General features: G+C 45.8%; 1 protein-coding gene across 1 annotated transcript in view; it reads right to left on the minus strand.

The window, feature by feature from the left end:
* The window catches only part of LOC126454888 (transcription factor collier), a 628,901-nt gene that overhangs the window by 76,680 nt on the left and 532,471 nt on the right, over positions 1–19,750 (minus strand). The window contains exon 8 of the mRNA XM_050091135.1: positions 16,986–17,103. Coding sequence (XP_049947092.1) covers positions 16,986–17,103 — 118 coding nt within the window. The remainder of the gene's footprint in view (positions 1–16,985; positions 17,104–19,750) is intronic.

The following is a 19,750-nucleotide window of genomic DNA, read 5'->3' on the forward strand; positions in this document are numbered from 1 at the left end:
TTCACATCAGCAATAAATAATTTCACCAAATTAAATTAAATTCAAAGCAAAGAGAAAGAAAGCGAAACCTAAATGCTAGCCCGCAAGCCTACAAGAAATTGTATGAAAATTTGAAAAGCTCCTGCGACAGTGATCACTGAAGAAGAAGAGACTATGAGGGCAGTGCAGAGGAAAACAACTATAACTAGAATGCCAACACGAGACAGCGACGGCGCGGAAGGAAAAACCGCCAATTATTGGCTCATCGATGAAAGAAAAAAAATACGAATACGTAAATGTTGCGAAAGGTTATTGCCGTTACATGTTGTAGGTAAAAGAAATCTACAGGAGGACAGAATTACCAAGAATTTTGAAGATATTAAAAATCGGAATAGTTAGTGGAGAACTTTTCCAAGCTCCCAGGATGGTTATACGTAATCTTCGATAAGTTAAAGTGAAAATTATTACGATGTGAAGTGCAGATGTACTTAAAGGGCAGATAAATTACATGAGTAAATCGAAAGCAATTTTCATGGGGAAAAAGTATTTCGCAGCGTGGTGGAGTAAGGGGAGGAAAATCATCTGGCAGAAGTAGGTGATTACGGAATGTGGTCTGAAGTTGACAGAGTCATAGACAGACATTCAGTTAATTGCATGGCCACTAATGGAAGACATAGAAACTTGAAGATTGATTGATATGGTGTTTAGAAGAGGTCTTGGCTACATTAACGTTTTCAAACAAGCCTTCATTACATTCCTGAGGAAGGCAGAATTATAGGACCACCAGTCTGTCACATTACACTTGTAGCTTACGGTGAAACTGATACACAGCAAAACAGAAAAAAAAATACTTTACTTAGATCAGTTTATTTTCAGGACAGATAACTGAGAAGCAAGTTGGACTTTTAGTATTGGAAGAAGCAATAAAGCTGCATTACACGATTACTCTGCAGTTCACAATCATGTGCCTAGTGTCCACCTTTAAACTACTTCTCCACCGTTCCACACTTAAACAGGGCGCGCGAAAAACGAACACTTAAATCTTTTCGTACGAGCTCTGATTTCTCTTATTTTTGTGATAACTGCTCCCTATGTAAGTGGGCGCCAATAAAATATGTTCGCATTCTGAAGAGAAAGTCGGTAAATGAAATTTCATGAGATGGTCCTGCCGCACTGAGAAACGCCTTTTTTAATAAGTGCCATCCCAAATCGTGTATTATATCCGTGCCACTCTCTCCCTTATTTTACGATAGTACAGAACGAGCTGCCCCTCTTTGACCTTTTTCGATGTCCTACGTCAATCCTATTTTATGCGGACCCCACACCGCACATCAGGACTCCAGAAGAGGGCGGGTATGCATAGAACAAGCAGTCTCTTTACTAGATCTGTTACATTTTGCAAGTGTTCTGCAATTAATCGCAGTCTTTGTTTTGATTTCCACATTACATTATCTGTGGCTCGATGCAAACAGCTGTTCTATGCACTACACAGTTAATAAATAATAATTCCTAAAAATTAATTTATCAGTAACTGACTGACAAAAGAAATCAGTCTCAAACAATTATGACAAAAGTTTCTGAATTTCCACGCCTGGACTACGCTACTGTATGTTCGTGAATGATGGAAAAAAGCTAGAAAAACCGTGAATTCGAAGTTATCTTAAAAACAGTACTACGAAATAACAATGAAAATTAAGTCGACGCAAGAAAATGGACAAAGAAGCAAAGACGGAGGCATTTACAGACAGTAGCGATGAGTGCAGGGTGGCATCAAACTGGCCAAAAGATATTTGCCTATAAAATAAAGATTATCTGTTGTAGCAGAAAACGACCTTCCAGATTGTACGAGGTAGGCCGAAATAAAAATTCAGAGAGGAAGAAAGCTTGTTCTTTCAGTCGTTGTAAATAACGTGATGGATGTCGCAGGACATAATTAAATAGGGAACTAGAGTAGAAGAAACGTGAAATCTGTCGTTATTAGGAGAATTCGACGTCTTCGCAGAGAAGAGTTTTGAGAGCGGCTTGTACGGCTCGATGTGGATCTCGGGTTTTGCGGAGAGCGCGGCCTCATCGATCGACAGAGCTGAAATCTAAGACGGGAGCTTGCGGAGCACCCTGTGCCAGCCATTAGGGTAATGAGCACCAGCGATAGGAAGGGCCGCGCTCGCCCCTGCGCCCGCGCACCCCTTGCAACCACTATTTTATTACGTAATTACACGCTCCAAAAATTAATAGGCCTCATACAAGACAAGATTTCAATGTAATTAAAAGGTTCGAATCGCACGCTGCGAGGCACGAGAGAAGCGAAGGTGCAGAGGAGGAGGAGGAGGAGGAGGAAGAAAAGTGCAAGAGAGCGGATTTCCTTGTCTCGCTGCCGTGACGGAGCCCGGCGACGCATCACTGATCGATTCGGGGCGGCCACTAGCTTCTCCTCCTCCCCCTTCCACCGTGGCCACGGTGTTCCCGTTTCGTCAGCGTAACCGAGGCCGCTGTCTGGCTAAGAGCCGACTGATTTTCTGTTCATCTTCAGTTATTCAACGTTAACGTACTTGCGTGGAAAGATTTTGAACTGTGAGTGTTTCGCTCCACAAGTGTCATAACTGCGCTGTGGACGTACTGTAGCGTGCAATGGTTGGGTGTATAGCTGTAGCTATGGCTTCTGTCTGTCAACTCTACTCTTAAGTCTGAATTAGTACAATTGTCGAAAGAAGCAAGAACTGGTATTTGGAGCTGTATCTACTACATTGTTCTCTAACAAATGACTCACTTGCTGGTCCTCTGTCCCAGGCGTCGGACTTCCTTTCTTACAGTAGGTGTTGCGGCTCCTAGTAAGGAATTGATTAAAGGGGCAGCATGGAAGCTACCCACTAATGAAAGTCATTTTCGTAAGCCAATGAATCTGTTCAGAAATGGACACGTAAATGAGAGGTAGCCCTGTCATAAGATTCAAATGGTTCAAATGGCTCTGAGCACTATGGGACTTAACATCTGAGGTCATCAGTCCCCTAGAACTTAGAACTAACCTAAGGACATCACACACATCCATGCCCGAGGCAGGATTCGAACCTGCAACCGTAGCAGTCTCGCGGTTCCGGACTGAAGCGCCTAGAACCGCACGGCCACCGCGGCCGGCTCGCAAGATTCCTAACGTGTCACCCACAATAAAGCAGCCGCTAGACGAACAACACACTTGCGGTAGGAAAAGTCAAAAGAACAAAAGTTCTCACAAACAATAATGTTTTCAGCAAAAGGACCAGTCTCTAGGGAGAGTGGAAAATGAATTAATATGAATCACTATAAGAAAGAAGCCAGTCGTGGATCAAGAATGAGGTCACAAAAGCAGGGGTTGGACCGTAGAATACAGCTTACCACGCTACATGTCTATTCGCAGCGACCGCATCTCGTGGTGCAAATGTAAAGGGAGCACAGACGCAACCAGCGTGCTTCGTAATTCTAAACATGACGAGAAACTCGCAGCTGGTAAACACAAGTCTGCTCCCGAGGTAATGGAAGACAACACTTGCCACAAAATGACGGTAACTGCTGCACTCTGAACCTCGCGATATCGACATGCTTAGTAACTGCAATATAATAGCTAGAGAGCTGCTCTCCGGACTACTTAAAGACACAATCGACGAACTACAGTGCGTTTTCGCGATGTACGATAAGGTCCTCGAGCCAACCTAACGGTAGTTGGAGATCTAATCATTCCTGCTGTTCTGGCCGACAGGAATGGCCAAGCTCTTGCCTTCAAGTTCGGTGGCCTCTACTGGCGCGGATTTCCATAACGCGACAGACTTCGTATGTCTCCTCCACCGCATGGATCAGCGACGATTCGACATAACGACCAAGAAACTAAGCTATATTTCGCTATCTTTAGCGTTTCCTTTTTGAAATAAACAGGGAATGCCAAAATTATTCTTCACCATTCACCTAATGATCCTCTATGTAGACAATACCTGTTAGTGTCTGCAGGCGAGGGAAAATTAGTTTAGTAGTATTAATTAATAATTAAGATTTACGACTTGTTGATTAATTATCCGATCGGTCTGTGTTTGTATCAATTTACTCGAGATTTTATTGGAAGTTCGAATCTGTGGTCAGAAGTAATTGCAGTACTGTTTGTCGTAGGATACCACCGTTGAACAAAAACAATACTGAGTAACTTAATGTGGCGATTTGCCGTGTAAAGGCCACAGCGTACACATGATCATCGTATTGTTATTGCCTGTTACGTATCTCTCCGTATTAGAAAGCTGGTCTTGAGTTAAAGCCTTAGTTGATGGAAATGGTCAGCGTTTCACGAGAATATCTTTTCATCGAGTAAGACAACGTTGCTCACCTGAAAGCAGCGTATGAAAGTCGAGATTTGTTTTTGAGAGTGCCTGACAGCTACCATGTAATGCATTAGCCGACGATCCTCTGCACGTCTTCTCGCATTCCACATCTTTTAGGGTAGCATCCTCACTATAGACAACTACACTGACCATGAAAGGCCTCACGGTGTTTCCGACGTCCCAATTACGCAGAATTCCCTTCCGTTGAAGTTCACCGGAATTTAGACCTTTCTTCTCTTGCTTGCTTTACGACGTATCCTTTCTGCTTCATTTTCATGGTAAGGAATTTAAAATTCATTTCTGCGGCAGCAGAAGGTGACCTTAGTCAAGACTGCCAACAGACCGAAGTACGGAAAATCAGAAGAGTAAGTTTCACCTCATTGTTTCTAAAACTCCAATACAGCAGTAACTCTTTGAAACGTTTAAAGTGTAAAAGCGACTGACGGGACGTATGACAAAGCGCTGAACATATTGCAGCCAGAAGAGCAAATCGTTGTTGGTAAACATTCTGTGACGCATTAATGACATGTGTTACAGATGGTTGCTCTCGCCAACCTCTGACTGCACGGTCGCTCGCGTAACTCCTCTCCACTCACGACCCACTAAGAAAGGGCTTGAAACTCTATCGCAGGGCCAAAGAGGCTGAAAAATGGCGTGACCAGAAAGGGAGAAAGAAAGGCCGATGAGAGTGTGGCGAGGAACGGAGAAGGAAAAGCGAGAGAGAAGGTGTAGAGACGGGCAGAGGTGGCATGTGGAGGGCCGAGAGAGAAGGCCAGTGCGCCGGGCGCCGGGAGCGAAAGAGATGGACAGAGAAGCGGGCGGAAGACAAAGAAGGCGCGAGACAGATTGAGACGGTGTTTCCTTCCTCCAGTGAACTGAATCGGGAGGCAATTTCACAAAGTTTTGGATTGGGCCGGGGCCCGCATACAAACGAGATGTTTCCCCCGTCCGGTCGCGCAACGCCGCCGCCGCCACCGTCGCCGCCGCCCCCGCTGCCGGTAATCTTTAGGTTGGCGCGCACCGGCCGGAACGGAACGCCGCATACCAATGAGGGGCGCGCGGGGGTGGTGGTGGCGGTGGTGGAGGCGGCCGGTTCCGCTTAACGCCGGCCTGGCCACTGCTCGCGCGTGTTTCAACACGCCCCTCCATGGCGGAAATATTCCGGCCAAAAATAGTAATACAGCTCCTCGTGCGGCACGAGTATTCAAGTATAGTCACTCAGACAAAAATCACTTGAGTGACCCAATTATAGACATATGGTTACATACGACTGCCTTTGCTGTCATTCACAAAAACGCACCAATTTGTATAGTTTTAAGTTTTTGGACAGTCATTTAGTGGAGCAATTCTGCAGTATATTTTATGAGTCACCTGCACCGTGTAAGCCGTTGCTTATGATGGCTAATAGGCAACAGCAACGATACTCCAAAAGGTTTCGTAGAAATGTTGAGTTATACAGGAAGTGGACAAAAATACGGGAACACCAAACACGCAACACGTTACCATACTTAATACAGTGCAGAAAACCATAGGCATTCAAAACAGCTATCACTCGTCTCGGAAAGGATAAATACAAGTCCTGTATGGCTTTCAAGGGAATCTTATAACATTATTCCTGAAAAATACTCGCAAGTTCAGGTACCGATGATGCAGGTAGATAGCGATCACACGCACTTCTCTCCAAAGTAGACCTCAAAGGCTCAATAACGGCGAGATCTGGTGATTGCGGTGGCCAGGAGAGATGCGATAATTCACGCCCTTGTTACAAAACCAGTCCTGGACAATGCAAAATGAATGAACATGGACCCTGCAGTCTTAAAACACAGCATTAAGTCTGCAGAAGAGACTTCATGAACCAAAATGGACATAAAATCCATGACGGTAATGCGACCTTCAAAAGTGTCCAAGGGGCTCGTGGAATATCAAGATATGGCTGCCCAAGTCGTCACCGAACCTCCACCTTATTTCACTGTTGGCTCCAAATCTCGGACAGAAGTTTAAATAGTGTGAAACAAGACTCATTTGACCAAAGGACTTCGTTCCATCGCTCCACAGCCCCGGTTTTGTGGCTTCGGCACCACGTTTTCCTATTGCCGGATTTCATAACTGATGAGTGGTTTTGGAATTCCGGCCTGTCCTGCAGTGCCTAGCTTATGGAGCTCCCTTCGTGTTGTTTCGGTGCTGACAGGGTTCGCGAGTGCAACATTCAGTACTGCTGTCGTCCCCTAGTTTTTCGTCACATATCCTCTTCAATGACCGTCCGCTACCATCACTCAACATAAAATTTCGTCCGCATTATTTTTAACGTATGATATTTTTCCGCTTTGACTGTATGCGGTATAAATCTTCGACACGGTGTGTCTTGAAACACCAAATACTTTGGATACTTTGGTTACAGGAGCACCGACCATACGAGGTCCACCAGTTTGCTCACGTTCGACTTCACTTGGCTACGACATAATACGCTCTTAACTACACGGAACGCTGTTCTGACCACGACTGGCATTTACGACGTTTTGAGGATATTGCACACTTGCCATTCGCGGTCAAATACCACAGCGCAACCTGAAGGCTTGGCTAGAATCTCCACGTATATTCAAACATGCATATCTTGCAGTGTTCCCTTATTTTTTCCCAACCTCTATATGAATTGTTGTTTGGGACAACGGCTATGCAGCAAATGCCGCTTTCGTTGCCCTATATGAAGAAAGGTTTAGTACGGGTAAAAAACGTTGTAATTCCTTATTACTAAGTATACTTGTAAGCCAATGGAAAAAGTAATCCTTGAAAAATAGATTTATGGCCTTGGTTCTTGTGTCTTCACCATGAAGGAACAAGGACAGCCATGGTCGGTGTTTGTGTGATGTCGTCCTCTCTGTACAGACAGTAGAATAACTGCAAATGACTGGATACGATGATCACTACCACATGAAAATATTTCCCGGTTTTCTTAGCACGTCAGATTTGTTTGTGAATTCGAGCTTTCAGTGACTTCCTCCGTCATCATTGTCATGCGTTAACTGTGATACCAACAGTCCGTGTGGTACTACCCTATGAAACGCCCCGATTTCGTCATGGAGACATCGCAAAGCCACAAAGCTTCTACATGCCACCAGAGATTATGTCGAAGTTTTTGATGAAAGTTAGTAGCAATGTTGATGTCATAACTCAGTTTATTTCTATGTAACGTTTCAACATCGAGCGTCCGTTTCCATGCTGTACTAAGGGTGTATCCGCTGTTCCTGTGACAGTTGTTGTTGCGCATCCTGACATCAATGGCTTTGGTGACAAAATCAAAACGGATAGATGCAACGAATAAGATTTCCGTTCGCAAAACAGGAACATGTTGCATTCAAAACATGCAGCACTAACAAAATTGAATTTTGTGTTGAAATTTTCGTGTCGCATGAAATACTCTATGATGTTTCTGGAGTGGAGCCAGTCATCGTCTACCACCACACACCATATTCCATCAGGTCACCTTGCAGATACCTTCAGGTGAAACTGTGGTATCACTTATCAGTACCACCCCAGAATGTCAAAGTTGGCAAACAACTACAAGCTGTGGTACAGGATCCGGCGGATCCAATGGAGCACGGCCGCCGGCCTCGTCTCAGCGACTCAGTACCAAGAGCGCACTCCGCCACCGTGATGTACGATGGTTCAAATGGCTCTGAGCACTATGGGACTTAACATCTGTGGTCATCAGTCCCCTATAACTTATAACTACTTAAACCTAACTAACCTAAGGACAGCACACACATCCATGCCCGAGGCAGGATTCGAACCTGCGACCGTAGCAGTCGCGCGTTTCCGGACTGAGCGCCTAGAACCGCTAGACCACCGCGGCCGGCTGATGTACCATGCCCAGCGGCAGCCGCACAGCCGAGTCGTTGTTGGAGCTTCTTCGCTATGTGAGGCTATGCAAATGCCGCGTAGTCGCGGCTCCGACACCATCGTTTGTGCTTTGGTTCAGAGAGCCGTATACTTATTGCTATCGTATCAGCTGGACTCTGTTTCTTGCTGCATCATTTGTAATGAGTCTTTGTGCGCTTGGAGAAACACAAGTTAAGTAAATCTTCTGTTTACTGTGTTAACTTGCTTGCTAATAATTTCAGCTCCTGTCCAGCTTTCCTACGACGGCAATTGCCGCACTACTCTTTAGCCCAACTCCCTTCACTAATGTGTACAAAGTCTTACACAAGCCGGCCCGAGTGGTCGAGCGGTTCTAGGCGCTTCAGTCTGGAACCGCGCGACCGCTACGGTCGCAGGTTCGAATCCTGCCTCGGGCATAGATGTGTGTGATGTCCTTAGGTTAGTTAGGTTTAAGTAGTTCTAAGTTCTACGGGACTGATGACCTCCGATGTTAAGTCCCATAGTGCTCAGAGCCATTTGAACCATTTTTTTCTTACACAACCGAACAGTCTTCAATTGAGCTATACACCTTTCAAGTAATATTGCTCCATCACAGGCCTCGGTATAATCTCTGATAGCAAATGAAAATTCCGTGATTTCCTTTTGCCTCCATGATATAATTGAGCCAATTATATACCAAAGAACAGTATCATACGATCTATTTGGACAATAGTTAACTCGTTATGACGACTACAGACGCAGTCAGAGAAAGCTTGTGTTTACAAACAAATCTGACATCTCATAAAAATCGAGAAAGGATGTGGCCGCGATAAACTACTTTCTCTCACACACTGAAGTTATTTATATGATTGTCAATAGTGTTTAATACTGCATGAAACTGAAATTTGTCGTAAGGTCTTATGGGACTAAACTACACTCCTGGAAATGGAAAAAAGAACACATTGACACCGGTGTGTCAGACCCACCATACTTGCTCCGGACACTGCGAGAGGGCTGTACAAGCAATGATCACACGCACGGCACAGCGGACACACCAGGAACCGCGGTGTTGGCCGTCGATTGGCGCTAGCTGCGCAGCATTTGTGCACCGCCGCCGTCAGTGTCAGCCAGTTTGCCGTGGCATACGGAGCTCCATCGCAGTCTTTAACACTGGTAGCATGCCGCGACAGCGTGGACGTGAACCGTATGTGCAGTTGACGGACTTTGAGCGAGGGCGTATAGTGGGCATGCGGGAGGCCGGGTGGACGTACCGCCGAATTGCTCAACACGTGGGGCGTGAGGTCTCCACAGTACATCGATGTTGTCGCCAGTGGTCGGCGGAAGGTGCACATGCCCGTCGACCTGGGACCGGACCGCAGCGACGCACGGATGCACGCCAAGACCGTAGGATCTTACGCAGTGCCGTAGGGGACCGCACCGCCACTTCCCAGCAAATTAGGGACACTGTTGCTCCTGGGGTATCGGCGAGGACCGTTCGCAACCGTCTCCATGAAGCTGGGCTACGGTCCCGCACACCGTTAGGCCATCTTCCGCTCACGCCCCAACATCGTGCAGCCCGCCTCCAGTGGTGTCGCGACAGGCGTGAATGGAGAGACGAATGGAGACGTGTCGTCTTCAGCGATGAGAGTCGCTTCTGCCTTGGTGCCAATGATGGTCGTATGCGTGTTTGGCGCCGTGCAGGTGAGCGCCACAATCTGGACTGCATACGACCGAGGCACACAGGGCCAACACCCGGCATCATGGTGTGGGGAGCGATCTCCTACACTGGCCGTACACCACTGGTGATCGTCGAGGGGACACTGAATAGTGCACGGTACATCCAAACCGTCATCGAACCCATCGTTCTACCATTCCTAGACCGGCAAGGGAACTTGCTGTTCCAACAGGACAATGCACGTCCGCATGTATCCCGTGCCACCCAACGTGCTCTAGAAGGTGTAAGTCAACTACCCTGGCCAGCAAGATCTCCGGATCTGTCCCCCATTGAGCATGTTTGGGACTGGATGAAACGTCGTCTCACGCGGTCTGCACGTCCAGCACGAACGCTGGTCCAACTGAGGCGCCAGGTGGAAATGGCGTGGCAAGCCGTTCCACAGGACTACATCCAGCATCTCTACGATCGTCTCCATGGGAGAATAGCAGCCTGCATTGCTGCGAAAGGTGGATATACACTGTACTAGTGCCGACATTGTGCATGCTCTGTTGCCTGTGTCTATGTGCCTGTGGTTCTGTCAGTGTGATCATGTGATGTATCTGACCCCAGGAATGTGTCAATAAAGTTTCCCCTTCCTGGGACAATGAATTCACGGTGTTCTTATTTCAATTTCCAGGAGCGTACTTAGGTCACCGGACCCTAGGCCTACACACTATTTATGGTATGGACAACACACACACCCATGCCCGAGGGAGGACTCGAACCTCCGACGTGGGGAGCCGCAGTATCACTGCATGAGATATATCGAATTTTGAATGTTTCATATGACTGGCTCTTTTTGCGATAATGGATTTGCGAAATATTGTTTTTCGTTGGTTTCATTCACTTGTAAGCTAATCATAGCTGCCAGAACTTTGTTTATCGTTCTACACTGCACGTAACATTTTTTATTATTATAGGAGAGGGTTGTTAAATGCAGGCTATTATCTTACTCTGCCTTTACGGAATGAGCCGGCCGACGTGGCCGTGCGGTTAAAGGCGCTGCGGTCTGGAACCGCAAGACCGCTACGGTCGCAGGTTCGAATCCTGCCTCGGGCATGGATGTTTGTGATGTCCTTAGGTTAGTTAGGTTTAACTAGTTCTAAGTTCTAGGGGACTAATGACCTCAGCAGTTGAGTCCCATAGTGTTCAGAGCCATTTGAACCATTTGAACTTTACGGAATTAGGGAGGAAAGGTAGCCCGCAGTGGCAGGTGTTACGCCTCGGAACCTCGCCACTCAACGACGCGCCAGCCAGCCGGGCGCGGCCTCTAGCCCATTGCCCGCGCCCACTCGCCTGATCGCGCGCTCGCGGCGCCGCTAACTCGACTTTAATTGCGGCCGTGTCAATACGCGCCGCCTGTCACTGCGGCGCCGCCGTCATTATTTGTCGTTTAGAAGCGCCGGCCGCGATGCTATCTGCCGGCGGGCGCAATCCGTTAATGCCGCCCCGCGATATGTATCGCGACACCGGTACCTTCCTGTCGCTCAGCCCACGGCAAACATTCCGTAATTTGTTCGCTCATCGCGCGTTTCGCTCTCGATGCGTATCACCCCACACGTGTGTTACCGAACACGGCACCACGTAATGTGAGGTCTCAATAATTTAAAAACACCGCAGACCATCAGCCGTCGAGCGTTCTCCGGCCGCGTGCTTCCCACCCATAACGAGGCCCTGCTATCCGCTGCACTGTCCAAACACTGGCTCATACCGCATTCCGCGGCAGACTTTAGGATGGAGGATATCGCTTTCTGTGTTGTACCACTATCGGTTTTGTCGCATTAAAGGGAGAGAAGAAAACCAAATGACTGTTATTGTTTGCTTTTCTATCTTTGACGAATAGTTAGGTAATAGCTTCATGTTCCACTGATCAAAAATGCTTCAAATGGCTCTGAGCACTATGGGACTCAACTGCTGAGGTCATTAGTCCCCTAGAACTTAGAACTAGTTAAACCTAACTATCCTAAGGACATCACAAACATCCATGCCCGAGGCAGGATTCGAACCTGCGACCGTAGCGGTCTTGCGGTTCCAGACTGTAGTGCCTTTAACCGCACTGCCACTTCGGCCGGCTTCCGTTGATCATGCTGCACGATAGATAGTAGTGATGTGGAAAGAGTCATTTTACTTTAACATCGCAGATTACTTTGTACATATGGTTACATTTGAAACATTTCTTTTTTTCAGTTTTTATTTGTTTATTTAAAAAAGAAAAAAATATTCAGATGTTGTGTGTTAATGAGTCCTGTCCACCACCTTTTTTTATACATTACAGCAATATGTGATACTCCGACTGGTTGATAATATCTGCAGTATTATTGATTATAGCTACCATATTTCGGTAGGAATATGTCTACTGTTCTTTTCAGCCATTATTAATTAAAAACCACTACTCTTATTTACCTCTAAAAAGAAATCAGTTCTACTCACGGCAAAGCTGCAAACCCTATTCCCAACGGACAAACTGACATCAAGGATGAACAAAATACTTTTTTGTTCAAAATAAGCTGGCCTCAAGACTTTTATCGATTACGCTTGTTACAATCTCTCTGGTTTCCGTGAATCATTCAAAATCCCTGGCTATTTTTTCGACTAGATCGTGGTCGATTTAATCGACAAACATTTTCGTAATTCGCCTTTCTGTCGAAGATGATTTAAATATGAACAAAAAATTCGTCGTGCATCGCCGAGAATTAACAGATAACGCGATGTTGTCTGCGTAAAGTTAAGAAGTAAACTTTGTCCTTAAGAACTAATAATAATGATTTGAGACGTAACGACGAAGTCTTAATGTCCTTGTAGACAGAAAATTTGTCAAATAGCCCGTCAGTGTGTTCTGTTTCACAACAATTTGTACACCATGGAATTAGTCAGGTGTTATTGCTTATAATAAAAACATTTCGGCATAACCATAGGTTAAAATTTTTCACGACGCTTAATGAAACGTGGTGGACGAACGTTCAGGTCTGAAGGAGGCAGGGTTGGGCAGATGGTAAAAAGCCATGAAACTAATAAAGATACAGCTGCTGTATGAAGCGGAGGCATTTGAACACTGAAATGTACTCTCAAAACAGCAAATGACACCACAAGATGAAGTAGATGAGTTTCAAAAAGAGATTCATTTTAATGAATTTAAATACCTTAAAAGAAAAGTATTTATTCGTTGTGCGTTATGAATGAAACAGACTTTGCGCAGTAATGACTGTCTCATGGTTCAATGACTCTCTCACAACCTCACACACTTCTACCTTACTGCCGTCTCAAAGGCTGCGGTAGCGCATAGTTAAGCAAACATCGTTCTGACGACTACAGTGTGTTGCTCGTTGCTATGACCCGTAGTAAGAACATTGTTTCCAACATAGTGTATCGTTTTTGCGTTAACCATCATCCTGAATGATTGGTCAGCGTGGTGGCTAACTGCCATGTGGAGGACGTGGGTGGCCGTGCGGTTCTAGGCGCTTCAGTCTGGAACCGCGTGACCGCTACGGTCGCAGGTTCGAATCTTGCCTCGGGCATGGATGTGTGTGATGTCCTTAGTTTGGTTAGGTTTAAGTAGTTCTAAGTTCTAGGCGACTGATGACTACAGATGTTAAGTCCCGTAGTGCTCAGAGCCAATTTTTTGAGGACGCGAGTAAGATTCGCGGTACTGCCAGTGGTTATTTTTCCTGGGTGGGAGGACTGGTATAGGGTCCACACAGTCTCGTGAGGCCTACGAGGAGCTAGCCGGCCGATTACTAGCGGTTCTAAGGAGAAGAAACCTGCCAACAACCTGCAGAGCTGTGTGCTGACCGTATGTCCCGCCATACCGCATTTAGTGACGCCATTGACAGAGGATGAAACGGCGGCCGGTCGGCCCAGTTGGCCGTCCACAGCCACGACACGGAGCTATCATGCGGAATTGACATTTATACGTATAATCATGCCATTAACGATTAATGGTTTCCTTCCGAATGTTTTGCCGAGTCATTGTTTCGATTTCACGCACTACATGTCGATAAGCGACACATCCGTCTTTGTCAGGACTGGGAGTTGTAGTGTTATTTGTACCCGTTGTCTGGACTCTTAACAGTATTGCATGCCGAGTGCACATAGCAGCAAAAGTAGCAGTACCTGAAGAAGCAGGTTGGTTCTGTCGTCCAAATTTAGTGCATAAAATGGAAGAAATAACAGCAGAAAATCCGAAATCACACAGTCAGTCAATCACGCCGAAAAAACCTGAGAGATCACAAGCAATAACAATTTTTTTGCAGAAGACTTCTTTGATCCTCTGCACGCATCACACTAGCCTCATTCATATCATGAAAAGACTTTCCAGTGTTTGAATAACTCAATTTTTCCGTTTTTCCTCTTTAAATATTAATTGTTGTGTTTTCAAACAGCGAAACACCGTCTGAGAAATTAGAAAATCTGTGTTTTTTTGCGGTTTTCTCATTTTGAGTTAGAAACATTTTAGGACATGAAATAGCATAAACTATTGGAAATACTATATTGCTTTGAGAGGGAAAGGAGAAAATGTAGTCTTTTCTTTGGACGACTACCAATTATTTTTGGAGTTAATTTATTTTGGATCTTTCAAGTCGTCTTTTCTGTATAAATAAATAATAAAATGTTTTTGCATACTTACTTGCAAAGGAATAGAGCAATCTTAGTTATAAGCGTAAACTTGAGCAACAAGTGCAGAAAGAAGTTGTTGAACACAAGTTTAAACAGATGGTAACTTCATTGCTATAACCTTTGCATGTCTAATACTACGGTTGTCGATAGTATGTGTGTTCTCTGCGCTAGCAAAAACTATTTGCTGCTTCAGGATGTTTGTGTGACAAGGGTACATAAATTCACCTGGCGAAGTACTGGCTAGCGTCTTGAAAGACTACTCTAGTCGCTTTGGAGCTCTGAAGATGGTACGGAAGTGGTAGCAGGCGGTCACGTGACCCTCCATCACTAAGATAAGTCAGGATGATGAAATGGTGTGTGTGTACCAGATGATTGTTTGGAATCAGCGCAGTAACCTGCGTCGACTTGAAGCAATGGTCATCTTTAATCGGACTCTTCACAAGAGCTCATTGCGTATAAAGCCCCACATTTTCAACGGGCTGAGCGACCCGGAATCTGAAAAGTAGCTGGCTGCAGTTGTGTAATGTGGTCCGACGAGTTAAGATTTTACGTCTTTTCGAATGATGCGAGACGTCGAGTGGACCGACGACCCAATGGGGTGATTAATTCGCGTTGTGTGGCGGTTGAGCGTTAGGACGCAGGTCAGTTGGTGTGTGATTCGTACCATGACTTAGACCCACTCATTCAGCTTAACGTGAACATGAACCACGATGTTTATTTCAGCATACACGGTGATGAAGTAGTTCTCTTTCTTTTGCATCTCCGTGATGAGCCCGCTGGGGACAGTCCCTCCGCCAAAATTACGACAGCAGTGTTGACACGGATTCGCACTTTCCTGTCTGTTCATCGAACACGCGGGCGCTCTGTTACAAGAGGACTGTCTTTCTAAATCACTATTCTTCATCCCACAGAATGGTTCTGGATCTATCTGGAAGAGTAGGTGAAACATATGAATCAAAATCTTCACAGTTTCATAGCTCTATAGGATGCAATCATCAATAGGTGGCTTTATCTGGATGTGGCATACCTGAAGAAACGTCTCCACACTTTACCTCTCCTGACAGAGTCCATCATTAACGCTAGATGCGGTGTTACACCGTATTAGTGTGATATCTCTTGGGAAGGATTAATTCTTTTTCAATCGTGCATTGTTTCAGCTCCCTCAATGATGTATTTATTTCACCATCATGTTGCAGTTCTCTGTCCTCAGAGTTTGTCTCCCACAGTTGAAATTCTGAAATGTTTTTCTCCTGATTTCTCTCTGTGTTAACTTGTATATCCAGGATGGAGTAGGGATGGAAAACAACCGACTGCTGAAATTCGATACCGATATTTTATTACTCAATAGCCGGTATTTTTCAGTATTCGTTTGTCTCGGCTATAGCGGGTGTTTTTTGTTTTTGACTAACAACCAAATAAAGAAACGAAATATAGGCTAACCATAGCAACAGTGCTAAAATATTTGGTTTTTCAATAAATGTTTTTTAAAAAAAGAGTAATTTTTATTCGTCAAATTTCCATTGCTTTGAAACATTGCACTATTGTAGAAAAAAGGAAAAGCCATCAGTGCTGTTGTAATAACAATGTCGAAAGAAAGGAGGAACAGACACTTGGTACAGCATTGCTCAGACAAAATTGACTCGTTACCTTGACGCGTGGCCTATTGGCTGGTACGTATGTGCATGCAGTGCGCGAGACTTGCCCTATCTGGTCTATATGGTAATTTCTCGCTGTTGTCGTCGGACGTTAACCATGCTTAGTCTGGAAGTATTTTACTGAAGTGCCCTATCATTGAAGTACATTGATCGACTTGCTTTAAAAGATTAAGAATGGGAGGAGCCACCACAAACTTGAAATAACATACAAGGAGGAACCTTAAAACTTAATAATTTATTCATAGTATACAATCAAAATAGAAAGTAGCGGATGTTCTGCTTGTGTCTGCATAATATGCCTTTGTTTGCTTGTAGCTCTTAAAAACAGACACGTTAACACGAAACACAGTGTTCTCCAACATCAGTTTTCACCCTTTAGCACTGACTATTCGTAATGGCCAGATAATGATATGATACTCGATTGCACAATGATTTTTGAGCAGAGTTTCAAAAAATTAGAGTCAATAACTGGTGATTGTGTAGTATTCAAAGACATATTACTTTTCGAGAAGAGCAGCGAACGGTGGACTGACTAAGTTTTCTTTTAGTTGTCTGTTTAATATTTTGATTCTATAAATCTCGAAGCGCTGCGAGTGAATTTTCTTCAATCTTTGTTGGATTTCTACGTTTATCACGGGAAATACAAGAATAAGAACCGAAAATCGGTAAAATCGGTAATTTCAGAAACAGGTTATTTTCAGCGGTTTTAATGCTCGGGTTAAACCGGCGTTGAAAGATACCGACGTAAGCGAAAGCGATAGCCGCCATCCCTAGTTTGGAGCCAGGCGCGTGCCCGCGCTGGCCGCTGCGCGCGCGTCGCCGGCTGCCTACCTTCGGCGGGGTCGAGCCGCTTGGCGCGCCGGCCGTGCTTGGAGTTGTTGTGCACGAACATGTTGTCCGAGATGGCGAGCAGCGGGCCGTCCACGCCCACCTGCGTCGAGATCACCACCTGCAACACCACCACCCGCTGTCACTGCGCGCCAGCTGCCGACCCCACAGGATAAACTCTTACACTCAAACTAAACAATAACACCGCAGTCGTGGATCGAGGTAGCGTTAATTTCTGACCAAAAAGGTACTCCTGCTCACTGCAGCAGTACGCCCTGAAACATTTTAATGAACTGAAACACTGCAAAAGAAATTGTCAAATACCTTTCACCTCTCGTTGCTCCTTTACTGGTATTCATACGGCGGAATTAATCGCGCGCTTTTAACGATCGTGGTGATAAAGAAACGACAGCTCTTTTTTTACATTCATTACTGTTGTAACAACACCTCTGAGGCCTTAGGACTACGATATTAATCAGCTCAGCCTCAGAATGTGAAGACTTTACTATGATATTTACGGGTTCAAGCTGATGGTTCAAATGGACCTGAGCACTATGGGACTTAACTTCTGAGGTCATCAGTCCCCTAGAACGTAGAGCTACTTAAACCTAACTAACCTAAGGACATCAAACACATCCATGCACGAGGCAGGATTCGAACCTGCGACCCTAGCGGTCGCGCGGTTCCAGACAGTAGCGCCTAGAACTGCTGTGTCACCCCGGCCGGCCCCAAGCTGATGAACTTTGTCCAAACATATCACACTACTAACCAAATTGTTTCTGTTTATGACATTAGATCTTATACTGTCTTTAAACATCGTGTGAGACAAACAGCTTAATGTAATAGAAGTGATACACTGTACTTACAAATGCCCGGTGCTGTACATTAAATGCGGATGGGTTCTAAGAGACACGCAAAACGTTACATAAATCTTTACAGCATGACAAATATTTGTACAAAATGTCCACCCTTGCAAAATGCCATAATGCGTGTAAAGAGGTCTTTCTAGACTACTCAGGAATTTGGATCCAGATTATATAAGAGTCTAGCGAGCCTTCTATGACACTGCTAGTGCCAATCTTGTTATAGCTGGTTTAACCCTCTCTGGTTACTCTGCATTTTATTGTGCACTGAAGACACTCGTCGGTTCTAGGCGCTACAGTCTGGAACCGCGCGACCGCTACGGTCGCAGGTTCGGATCCTGCCTCGGGCATGGATGTGTGTGGTGTCCTTAGGTTAGTTAGGTTTAAGTAGTTCTAAGTTCTAGGGGACTGATGACCTCAGTAGTTAAGTCCCATAGTGCTCAGAGCCATTTGAACCATTTGAAGACACTCGTAACGAGGGGAAGTGAGAAAGGTTTCTTTTAAAGACTTTTGGCAGTTGTAAAGAGTCAATTCAATTCTGGAGTGCTGAGCACTAATTCGTGCAACGTGACTAACAATAGTATGAACTGAGCTCTCCTTTCGCTAATCTTCGCTTAGAACACTAAAATAACAGTCGTGTTTAGATAGTAGATTCATTCTTTATTGTTTAGAATTATCACAGCTTCGCAGAAATCCTCATTCTTCGTGAACTGTTGCAAAAAAAAAAAAAAAAAAAAAAAAAGTTCCTTCATCTCTCGAATAAAATGAAGTCTGCGTGCTAATTTAGGTCCCGAGGTTTCTTTCAGTACATACATGAGACAGATGTGCGCACTAATCACATGTTGGGCCGGCCGGAGTGGCCGTGCGGTTCTAGGCGCTACAGTCTGGAATCGCGCGACCGCTACGGTTGCAGGTTCGAATCCTGCCTCGGATATGGATGTGTGTGATGTCCTTAGGTTAGTTAGCTTTAATTAGTTCTAAGTTCTAGGCGACTGATGACCTCAGAAGTTAAGTCGCATAGCGCTCAGAGCCATTTGAACCATTTTTAATCACCTGTTAATGACCTCAATGTCGGACTATAGATATTGATCATTTGCATTCAAAATATCAGTTTAGTCTCGTAAGGACTGTTTCACATCTTCGTGCTCGTGTTGCCTGCAAGTGTTTCCAGCCATATACTTAACACCCCCTACAAATATTTAAGACGTGTCTCGGCCTGCAGTAGAGGTAGTACCATCCCACAGCCACAGGAGCGCTGCAAATGAGCAGTAACCGTAGCGTGCGGCGATGCAAATCCCGAGCTCGCGAACTGCGGTTGCCATGACGACTGCGGAGACAATCGTGCGGCGTCGCGTCGCCAAGTGTCCGGCCGCCATTTTGCGGCGGCCGCCCCTCCTGCTCCTCCCCGGGGACGCGGCGCCGCGGCGCCCCCTGGGACTGGCTCCCTCTCCTAACCTCCCGCCCCCGCCGCCCCCGCAGCCGCCACCCCCGCAGCCGAGCCGACCCTCCCCCGCCGAGCCGTTCCCATGGGAACAGACAACGGCCTAGTCGATGATGCGCCCGAGGATTGCCTCCCCGGCGCCCGCCATTAGACCGCCGCCCGGCCGCGTTTGTACTTACTTACTGGCGCTGCCGCAAACATGTCGCCCCGCTCATTAGCTGCCCCTGCCCTGCCACTGCCTCTAACTGCGACACCTCGCCGGCCGCTTGCCCCCAGACTCCCTGCCGCCGTTCCGGGACTACCGCGCAGTCGCTCCCATTTATCGCTCCGGAAAGAAAGTACCACTACAGCTGAGATCTGTAGTGACAAATCTGCTGACGCTAGAAGTTGCCGTCTGCGTTCTCGCACAGAAGATGAAAATTATTCCACAGTAACTTCGCATTTTTAATGTGACATTTGTTTCT

This window comes from Schistocerca serialis, chromosome 1 (assembly GCF_023864345.2).
Source record: "Schistocerca serialis cubense isolate TAMUIC-IGC-003099 chromosome 1, iqSchSeri2.2, whole genome shotgun sequence".
NCBI lineage: Eukaryota > Metazoa > Arthropoda > Insecta > Orthoptera > Acrididae > Schistocerca > Schistocerca serialis.